This window comes from Fukomys damarensis, unplaced genomic scaffold, assembly GCF_012274545.1.
Source record: "Fukomys damarensis isolate Sample0158 unplaced genomic scaffold, DMR_v1.0_HiC HiC_scaffold_17, whole genome shotgun sequence".
In the NCBI taxonomy this organism is placed as follows: Eukaryota; Metazoa; Chordata; class Mammalia; order Rodentia; family Bathyergidae; genus Fukomys; species Fukomys damarensis.
In genome coordinates this window covers 15,816,319-15,826,411 of record NW_022900929.1, presented here as the reverse complement: position 1 = coordinate 15,826,411, position 10,093 = coordinate 15,816,319, and the positions used below count along the sequence as shown (strand labels likewise).

The 10,093-nt window shown below is 48.8% G+C and overlaps 2 protein-coding genes across 3 annotated transcripts in view; one reads left to right on the top strand and one right to left on the bottom strand.

Moving 5' to 3' along the window:
- Positions 1-154: 154 nt before the first annotated feature.
- Cnpy4 (canopy FGF signaling regulator 4) lies at positions 155-5,021 on the bottom strand. The gene is made up of 6 exons (XM_010609123.3): positions 4,794-5,021; positions 2,375-2,501; positions 2,186-2,282; positions 1,818-1,940; positions 962-1,079; positions 155-869 (listed from the first exon to the last, which is right to left on the bottom strand). Exons 1-6 carry the CDS (start codon positions 4,906-4,908, stop codon positions 706-708), a joined length of 744 nt encoding a protein of 247 aa, XP_010607425.1. The 5' UTR covers positions 4,909-5,021; the 3' UTR covers positions 155-705.
- A 260-nt stretch (positions 5,022-5,281) lies between these two features.
- The window catches only part of Taf6 (TATA-box binding protein associated factor 6), a 6,736-nt gene continuing 1,924 nt past the window's right edge, over positions 5,282-10,093 (top strand). Inside the window, exons 1-12 of one of the 2 annotated variants that reach the window (XM_010609020.2) lie at positions 5,282-5,350; positions 7,231-7,446; positions 7,561-7,647; positions 7,784-7,937; positions 8,152-8,208; positions 8,319-8,438; positions 8,651-8,796; positions 8,899-8,976; positions 9,077-9,178; positions 9,262-9,444; positions 9,725-9,799; positions 9,928-10,053. In XM_010609020.2, coding sequence (XP_010607322.1) covers positions 7,291-7,446; positions 7,561-7,647; positions 7,784-7,937; positions 8,152-8,208; positions 8,319-8,438; positions 8,651-8,796; positions 8,899-8,976; positions 9,077-9,178; positions 9,262-9,444; positions 9,725-9,799; positions 9,928-10,053 — 1,284 coding nt within the window. In that variant the 5' untranslated portion in view covers positions 5,282-5,350; positions 7,231-7,290. The remainder of the gene's footprint in view (positions 5,351-7,230; positions 7,447-7,560; positions 7,648-7,783; positions 7,938-8,151; positions 8,209-8,318; positions 8,439-8,650; positions 8,797-8,898; positions 8,977-9,076; positions 9,179-9,261; positions 9,445-9,724; positions 9,800-9,927; positions 10,054-10,093) is intronic. The other variant, XM_010609029.2, reaches the window with a different exon arrangement.

The window sequence follows — 10,093 nt, the reverse complement described above, 5'->3', positions numbered from 1 at the left end:
GGGGCTGCAAAATTACCAAGCATATTAGCTTCTGGGATGGGGGCATCCAACAGCCCCACTGTCTGGGCGCTGCCACATCAACCAGCTACAATGTGTGCAAGGATGTTTGAAACGGCCCAGCTGATACCAAAAAAAGTTTAATAGTTATATATAAAATTTGCCACCTGTAAGATTAATATGAAGGAGACAAGTATCTACTCCACCTAATTAAATCAGCACCGTCTCACCCCCATCCAGTGTCCTAGTCTTGTTCCCAGCTTGGTAGTACGCAGCCTCCTGAACACAGGTAGTGTAGATTGGTCGTAGGGAATGTCTGTTCTGTCGTCTTCCTTGTAAGAATCTAAAACCAGATCCCTTCAGAAGCAAAGTGACTTTCCCAAGACCCATAGCTCGTGCCATCGCTGACCTCTGGGGAGCCATAGAGATATTTAAAGAGAAAAGCTTCAAGATTGTCACCACACACACACACTTGCCAATGACTGTGAAGGCAGGACTTCCACCTGCTGCTCCAACCTTTCTCCCCATAGTCAAGCCATCCTTCATTTCCAAGATCTTGCTTGATAGCACATGGAAAAGTATAGTTAGAAGTGCTAGGGTTGGGTCACTCGCACACTAAAACACACCCTGAAAGCTGTAGGGCAGGGACAGCTTGGACTTCAGAGGGCTCTTCTCCATAAACCCCTCCTGGTGGTTCAAAGGCAAGTGTCAAAGATCTTCGGGGTCATGCTTGGAGTGTCTTTCTGTGTTTTTCATCTCCTCTTCCTCTCCTTCTTCTTCCTCCCCTTCCTCTTCTTCTGCTTCTTCCCCTTCTTCCTTCTCTTGACCATCTGTGATCTTCTCCTTTCCAGTCCAAGTTTCCTGTAGACATGCTAGGTGGGGTGAGAAAAAACAATTCGAATTTTGGTTCTGGGGATAGGGAACACTGCAGCCTGGCCCTAGAGGAGCCCAATCCCACACTTACCAGTTTCAGCAGCTGGGAGCACATGACCTTCACAGAGAAAAAGCTGTAGGGGCTGCTCCTGGTGATGGAAGTACCAGTCTCCCACGACATCTTCATACTCCTCCAGCATCGTTTCACACTGGTCAAGTGGAAGAGTGGGCCTAGTATCTGGTTGGATGAACTTTGTAAACCCTCCTCTCCACTCTTGGCTCCCTGTCTCCCTCCTTCACTTGACTGACCTTCGAGAGGCAGGTAGCCAGCTTAAGCTTGGCTTACTAGATGTGTAATCTTCATTCAACAACCTTTACTAGCTCCTGTTCTGCTACGTAGGTTATTAAATTATAAGTCTCAGCTCCTTTCCTATAAAATAGTCCTATAATCACACCTACCATATCAGGTTGTTTCATAAGTCAAATGAGGCAGCAGCTGCAAGGTATGTGGTCCACAATCAGTAGGGACACAGGTGCTCAATAAGCAGTGGTAGATAAGTGTTAGCCTCTGATTTATTCTCTCTCTCTCTCTCTCTCTCTCTCTCTCTTCTTTCTTGGGATTGAAGCCCAGTGAGCTATATCTGCTGCTCTTTTTATTTTTTGTTTTGAGACAGAATTGTAGTCGCTAAGTTGTTGGGGGTAGACTCAAAATGATAATTCTCCTGCCTCAGCCTCCCAGAATTCTGGGATTAAAGGTGTATACCACCATGCTTGAACAAACAGTATTACTTCTTGATGTGCTCTTGGGCCCATTTTAATGGATGGCATAGTCCTCACTCTGCCCCTTCTGCTCAGAGGTGGACATCCCTTACAGTCAAATCCTAGACCTAGCTCCCCACCTCAGGGTCCCTTCTCATCTCCTTGGACACTGTGGTATCTTATCTTACCTGCTTCTTGAGGAATGTGACTTCCACGCTGGGCTCATCCCACAGCTCCAAAGGGATCCCCAGATCCACTTTCACTCCCTTCTGCACCAGGCCTTTCAGCGTTGCCATGGTCTGACTCTGACCCTGAGAGATGGAGAATATGGGATCAGCCCAGTGCAGTACCATCTCTTCCTTCCCTTTTCTACCACATCAGTTTTGTAATCTATTGAAGTCTCAGGAGTGAGTTCAAAAAGGGTGAGATGCAGGAGCCTGAGCATGAGGAGACACTCCAGAGCTGGGGAGAGATGGGCATATAGCCCTTGAGAGCCTCAGGGGATATAGATCTTTGTTTCTGAGAATCAGGGTCCTGCCCTGGAGAAAGAGCTGACCTTGGCATATCTCAGTGACCCCTTGCGCTCCGCATGAACACTATAATCCAGGATCCGCTCACATAAATTCTCCAAGGCCTCTTCCAGCCTTGTCTCTCTGTGGGAAGAGAACAAAGACTTCCTGGATCCTGCAGGGATTCTCAGAATAACTGGGGGCTGGAAGGTAGAGGAGCACCAAAAAGGACTTACGAAACGCTATAAGGCACATGTTTCTTCCTCTTGCCTGTGTCCAGCACCTGCCCCAGCTCCAGTACCTCTCGAGATCGGCCAGTGTGACTCAGCTTCTCCTGTAACTCCATGCTCAGTAGCTTACACACTGATAATGAGGAAAGACGTTCAAGGGAATGTGAAAGATAAGTGAACCTATCAGCAATTCTGCAGAGGACCAAAGGCAGCAAGAGTGCTGGGTTGAAATCTAACTTAGTCTCTTAGTAGCTGTGTGACAATCTTGATGTGCTTCATTTCTTCACCTCTAAAATGGGGATAATACTATGATCCTCATAAAGGTATATAGACAGGATAAAATGAGGATATGAGTGTTTGCTGTAATGCTGAAATTATTTGTTGAGCTCCTTCTATATGGTAACAATATAGAGAACAGTAAGACCCATGGCCAGGCGTTGTGACACACACCTCTAATCCCAGCACTTAGGAGTATGAGGCAGGAGGATCTCACAAATTGGAGGCTACTCGCCAGGTGTGGTGGTGCACGCCTGTAATCCCATCACTCAGGAGGCTGAGGCAGGAGGATCACTGTGAGTTTGAGACCAGCCTGGGCTACACAGTGAATTTCAGGTCAGTCTCAACTACATAGTGAAACCCTGTCTCAAAAAAAACAAAAACAACAAAACAAGTTGGAGGCTAGTCTGGGCTACATAGTTCAAGGCCAGCCTGAACTACATGGTGAGACCCTGTCTCAACGTCCCCCGCAAAACATCCATGATCTTTGTCCATGGGAATTTTGCCAGTATAGTTGGAGATGAATAAACATAACACTGTGGTGTGATGGACCCTACACCAGGGGCTAAAACCAAGAAACTTAATCTGATTAGGAAATGTAAAATTCATTCAAAGGTCACTTACTGTCTTCCCACTAGACTTGGATTTCTACAAGGGTGAGTGAACATCACGTCTGCTTGTTACTGTTTTCATCACCTAGAATGTGATCTGGCACTTAGTGGGTCTCAAGAAATGCCCCATAGAGAAGTAACAAGTAAACTAAACAAAAGTACAACTGACCAAAGTGCTTAAATGTGCCAGACACTGTGCTAAGACCTGAGATACACAGGTACTTCCTTTCCTTCAGGAGCTTATGGTATAGCAGGAAGTGATAAGGAAGGAGGCTTCCAAAGGAGGAGGCATTTAAACTGGGTGTTGAGGAATGGTTATTATAGTGTTACTTCAGACAACAGGGAAAACAGCAGAGGCACACAGTTGGAACAGGATAAAGGATGCTCATGATCATGAGATGCTCAGTGTTGCCTAAAGCATGGATACTTTGGGGGGTGGGAAAGGAGTATGAAAATGTGAGAAAGTCTGGGGCTGTACAACGGAGATTTGTGTGTATTCTGATCACAGTTGAAGTTTGCATAGGTGATAAAAGCAAGAAATGCCAGGATCCCATCTGAGTTTAGAAAGATTGATGGGAGGCAAGAGAATAGGGATGCAGAAATAAAAGAAGGTGAGATGTTAGGACCAAGTTGATAAGGACAGTGATACTGAAATGCCATCGAATGTGAGGCGAAGAGAAAAAGAATCTCAGAAAGAAAAAGTCAGGTCAGGGAGTCAACAAACTAGGGCCAGGGCACTCAGCCAGCAGACTCCGAAGTTTCCCTTCCCAGAGGTATCCCACACTAACGCAGTCAGGGAAGATGCTGATGGGAGTAAAATCCTTGAGTACACACTGCAAAGCCTCACGCTCATGTGAAACCTAGTTGTGTGGCCTCCCCATCTAGTGTTTATGAGCTTCGAGGACTTACTCATCCTCAAACACCCTCAGGGTGGGATGGGGTCTGTAATTTGGCAGCGTCTCTGCCAGGGCGGGGCAGGGGGTGTCTATAAGAAATGAGCCTCGCCGGGCGTGGTGATGCACACCTGTGATCCCAGCACTGGGGAGGCTGAGGCAGGAGGATCACTGTGAGGTCGAGACCAGCCTGGGCTACATAATGAGTTCCAGGTCAGTCTCAACTTCATAGTGAGACCCTGTCTCGACCCCCCCACACACAAAAAAAAGAAAAGAAGGAAACGAGCCTCACATCTACCCCCTGCAAGATCTCCAGATTTAGATCTGGTAGGTGACAAGGAGGAAACATCAAATACCGATGCTCGGTAGAGTCGGCGGTTCAGGGCAGATTCCCGAACTACAATTCTCACACTACACTGGGGCCCAAGCTTGCAAGAAAAAGCAGGCTCCTTCAGGATGGCTCATGGGAAACGTAATGCCACAGTTTGGGGGCGGCACTACGCATGCCTCCCTTGATCCCACTCAAGTTCGACCAAGCTCCACCTGAACCTTGTTCAGGACGTCAAAATAGAGTGACCCACCCATCATAGTAATAAACGAAGAAAGTGGGGCCAACAGATGCAGATAAGAACTCCCGTTTGATACCTTCGCATTTGCTGGGCAAGCGTTCTGTGTCATCGTCCTCCTCTTGCGACGTTCCAGCCCAAGCACTATACACTGCCACAACGAATAACAATATTACCAACCGTACGGGTCCCATGACAAAGCGTCGTCCACAACCACAGTTTGACTTCAAACCAACTTCGGGGAGGGGGCGGGCCCTTTAAATTCGGGGGCGGTAGGCGGTAACATTAAAAAAAAAAAAAAATCCTGTCTGGCCTGGTCAGCGCAGGCGCAGAACCAGCCCGAAAGGGGTGGGGCCTCGGCATTGTAAGGTTCTCCGCCTCTGTTTTGTGGCGCCTCTTGAAGGTCCTGGCTGCTGGGTGGAGGAGGAATAAATCGAAGTAATTAAAATAGGAGCATGTGTTTCTTACACTTATATATAAAAACACATTTTTGTATTATTCCAGGCTTTGAGTCTAGACGGCTTATTGTGGCTTGGGGAAGGGGTGGTGATCTCTCAGTCTCTGCCAAGACCTACAACAAGAAGGGGGCGGGGCCAAGATGGCGCCGAGCGCCGGGTGAGCCGTGCTTTGGCAGTGGTGAGAGGCTCTTACTGCCCCTAACGCTGGGCTGGCTGGGGCGGATCTGAAGGGTACCTGGGAGGAGACCCTTTGAGGGACCTTTGTGGGGATTGGGAAGAAGATGGTTGGTTGTGTGTCTGCTCGTGGAGACTCTGTGCGTTGCAAGGATGTCGGGGGTGATGGGGTGGGTTCTCTGGGCTTCCTTTGCGCTGCCTGGGGATCTCCGACCCGGTTCTTTGCTGGGAAACCACTGCAGAGTCTACCTCAAGTTAGCTCCGCTCTGAGATGCCCTTCTGCCGTCTCCGCTGACCTGAGACTCTACTGAAGCTGTAGGATGTTTTATGTGCCCTTACTGTCAGAGGGTACCGCAGAGTATTGACAGATTTGTAGGAGTTCACCAGGGAACTGGGACATGGTTACTTGTGTACCTGGCACCAGACGCAGAGTATGTGTTGAATAATTGTGCCCCTTAGAAGTAAGACTTATAAAAGTCTGCAGGGACCTGGGACGGTTTGAAAAGTACAGAATTCTCCTTCAGCACTCAGTTCTAAACACGTGAGGTTAATCTTCCAAAAGCCCAACTATCCATCTGAGATTCTTGAACTGTATGATCTACAGAGAAGGTGGAATTAATGGATAACAAGATTGCAGGATAAAGACTTGTATTTATTATGTTCAATAAATCAATTATTTTGGTTAAAAAAAATCTTCGTAAAGCCCAGCTCCTAACTCATTTTGACTCCATTGTAAAGTTAGGTTTGTGTCTCACCATGATAATCGTGATAGCCAGTATTTATTGAGCACCTACATCTCTAAGCCTTGCAATTCATCCAGTTGTTCAACAAGTATTTATTTACAGTGTCTCAGGCACTAGCCTGGGACCCCAGAATACATCCATGAACATATTAAAGATCCCTGTCCACATCCTGGGTGAGGCTGATAATCAGGAATGATACAGTGTGTTAGGAGACGTTAAATGCTATATAAAAGAAAAAGCAGAATGAGGGCAGAATAGGGAATTAAAATAGCATAGTCAGGGTAGCCAAACAGACATCTGACATCTGGGGAAAACACAAAGCAGAAACTATGAAGCTAAAACGTGTCTGGCAGATTTAAAAACCAGCAAGGAAGATGATAGGGTTGGACAAAATACAAGAAGAAAAGACAAAAGATCACAGAGGTAATGGGAAGAAGGCAAATCCTGAAGGACATTGTAGGCCACTGTAAGGGTTCTTACTTGTAAATGGGGAACTGTTACAGCAGAGAGATGAAAGTCTGGTTTATATTTTTTTAAAATTGAGTATTGGTACATTTTAGGTATACAGTACAGTTACATTCATTATTGGGATCTTGTACCTTTACATGGCAGGTCTTGGTTCTCATTGTTTCCCTTGTCCCTGCCCTCCCTTCACTCCCTCCTTCCCTCCCCATTTACAAACACTTTATTTCCATCTTTTCATTTTCTCACATTTTTTCTTTTGGTTTACATTTTGACAATCATTTTGGCTGTTTGTAAAGAATAGATGTAGAGGGCTGGAGATTTAGCTCAGTGGTTCCACCGCCTGCCTTGCAAGCACAAAGACTAGAGTTCAATCCCCAGTACCAAAACAAACAAACAAAAAAAACACGTAGGGAGGCTGAGGTAAGAGCAGAAAGAGCTTGTCCATTCTGTAGGAGTTAATGATGGTAATTTGGGCTAACAAGTGGAATAGAGGAATCTGGTTGTATTGTCTGGTGTATTTAATGTGAGGGAGGGCCCAGATGAGCCAATTAGTACTGCTCTGCTAGGAAAATGAAGGAAGCCGAGGCTGGAGCAGGTGGGTGGGGTGGGGGATCAGAAATTCAATTTTGGTAGGGATTTTGAGTTGTGTTTCTTTTTAATCTGTTCTGCCTGCCAGAGTCTCCATCACTCCACCCTGGGGCTGCATCCTTCCAGGGAGGGGAGGAGGCACTCCAGCATGGCTGAGGAGAAGAAGCTGAAGCTCAGCAATACTGTGCTTCCTTCTGAGTCCATGAAGGTCGTGGCTGAATCAATGGGCATCGCTCAGATTCAGGAAGAAACCTGCCAGCTGCTGACAGATGAGGTCAGCTACCGAATCAAAGAGATTGCACAGGTAATCAGGCCCTTCTGCCCAGCCTTGCTTTGTGTTGAGGATATTACCCAGGCTGTCTTCTTCCTCATCTTAGACTGATGACTGATGTCTTTTCTCCTGTCCCCCTGCCTCTAGGATGCTCTCAAGTTCATGCACATGGGGAAGCGACAGAAGCTCACCACCAGTGATATTGACTATGCACTGAAACTGAAGAATGTTGAGGTGATTGGGAGAGAAAGGAAGGAGGCAGGAGGACCAAGATGGGAGCAGGATGACGAGAAGCCATCCTCCCAGATGCTGCATTTGCCTTTTGCCAGGCTCCCTTCTCACACCAACATCTCTTTCCCTCCCGATACAGCCACTCTATGGCTTCCATGCTCAGGAATTCATTCCTTTCCGTTTTGCATCTGGTGGGGGCCGAGAGCTCTACTTCTATGAGGAGAAGGAGGTTGATCTAAGTGACATCATCAATACCCCTCTGCCTCGGGTACCTCTGGATGTCTGCCTCAAAGGTCAGTGGGTGGGGCGTGGCCGGGGTGCCAGGGAGGAGAAAAAGGAGTGAGGTGTGTTGGTATGAGGAACCTCACAAATGAAGGAGCTCTCAGAGTGGGATCCCAGGTGGATGGCATAAATGGGAGCAGGAACCAGAACACACCTACCTTAGTGTGGAGTGACTTCCTTGTGTCCACGTCCAGCAGTCTACCTCAGCAGCTTCCTTTCTCACAGCTCATTGGCTGAGCATCGAAGGCTGCCAGCCAGCTATACCAGAGAATCCGCCCCCAGGTAAACCTCTCCATTCCTAGAGCCCACTCCCTTCTCTCCCTCCTTGCCTTGTTCCTTTACATCTTCCCCCACTCTCATCACTCCTCCTGCTGTGACTGGTTTCCCATTAGCTCCCAAAGAACAGCAGAAGGCCGAGGCCACAGAACCCCTGAAGTCCGCAAAGCCAGGCCAGGAGGAAGATGGACCCCTGAAAGGCAAAGGTCAAGGGGCCACCCCAGCTGACGGCAAAGGTCAGTTCTCTAGGCCAGGCCGCTCCCAACTCTTATTCCAGACCAGGTGGTCATTTGTGAAGTGGGAGAGGTCGGGCCCAGAGGGTCCCAGAAAGGCTCAGGAAACCTAAAGGAAGCTGGTGGGTGGGGGTGGGGAAGTGGCAGGTTCAAGTTTGTCTGATACTGAGACCTTTTTTGGAGCCTTCTTTTTTTACCCATCTCAATTCACACAGGGAAAGAGAAGAAGGCACCACCTTTGCTGGAGGGGGCCTCTTTGCGCCTGAAACCTCGCAGCATCCACGAGCTCTCTGTGGAGCAGCAGCTATACTACAAGGAGATCACTGAAGCCTGTGTGGGTTCCTGTGAGGCCAAGAGAGCGGTGAGGGCCACATGCCCATCCTCACCCTGAGACTCCTTTTGCAGCCCTTGCAGAGTGTGCCCCACAATATCTGCCCTGACCTCACTTGCTTCCCTTCTGCAGGAAGCTCTGCAGAGCATTGCCACGGACCCAGGGCTCTATCAGATGCTGCCACGGTTCAGTACCTTCATCTCAGAGGGGGTGAGTGTGCTGGGAAAGCCAGGCCCAGGACAAGGCTGGGGAAGGGGTGGCAGGGAAGGAGATCTGAGGAGTCTCCCTGCCTGGCTCTCCCCTCCTGCAGGTCCGAGTCAATGTGGTTCAGAATAACCTGGCCCTGCTCATCTATCTGATGCGCATGGTGAAGGCACTGATGGACAACCCTACATTGTATCTAGAAAAATATGTGCGTGATCCTGCCCGCCCTCCTCACTGCCATCCCCAGGAAGCCATTTGTCAGGATCCACTGACCTGCTACTTCTCCTATAGGTGCATGAGCTGATTCCAGCCGTGATGACCTGCATTGTAAGCAGACAGCTGTGCCTGCGACCTGATGTGGACAATCACTGGGCGCTCCGGGACTTTGCCGCCCGCCTAGTGGCCCAGATCTGCAAGCATTTCAGCACAACCACAAACAACATCCAGTCCCGGATCACAAAGACCTTCACTAAGGTGAGCCCTGAGAACTTGTTTCCTGTCACCACCGCATCCTGGCTGTCACTAGGATGACAAGTGCTTCACCCAAACCAGTGGTAGGGCAGTTGTGCCTGGGGAAATGACACCTGAAACAAGAGGCCGGGCAACTAGAACTGATGGGAGGTTGGTCTAAGGGTCTTAAGCCTCATCTGCAACATTTTAATTAAGTTTATTTCTAGAAGACCTGGGTCCACTCATCTGGGTTTCTTTTTGGCCTTCAGACCCACTCATCTGGGTTTCTTTTCTTTCCCTGCAGAGCTGGGTGGACGAGAAGACTCCCTGGACAACTCGTTATGGCTCCATTGCAGGCCTGGCAGAGCTGGGACATGATGTTAGGCCCCCGAGGGGGGAAACAGCTGGGTGAAGGGAGGCAGTCTTGAGGCTAGAGGGCAACTGCTACCCACCTGAGCGACCCCAAATTACCCCATGGCCATGGCTTGTCTCCTTCCTTCCCAACAGGTGATTAAGACCCTGATTCTGCCACGGCTGCAGCAGGAGGGAGAGCGGATCCGCAGCGTCCTGGATGGTCCAGTGCTGAGCAACATCGACCGCATTGGAGCTGACCATGTGCAGAGCCTCCTTCTGGTGACCAAAGCCCCCGCCCTGCCCTCTGTCCTACTTCTTC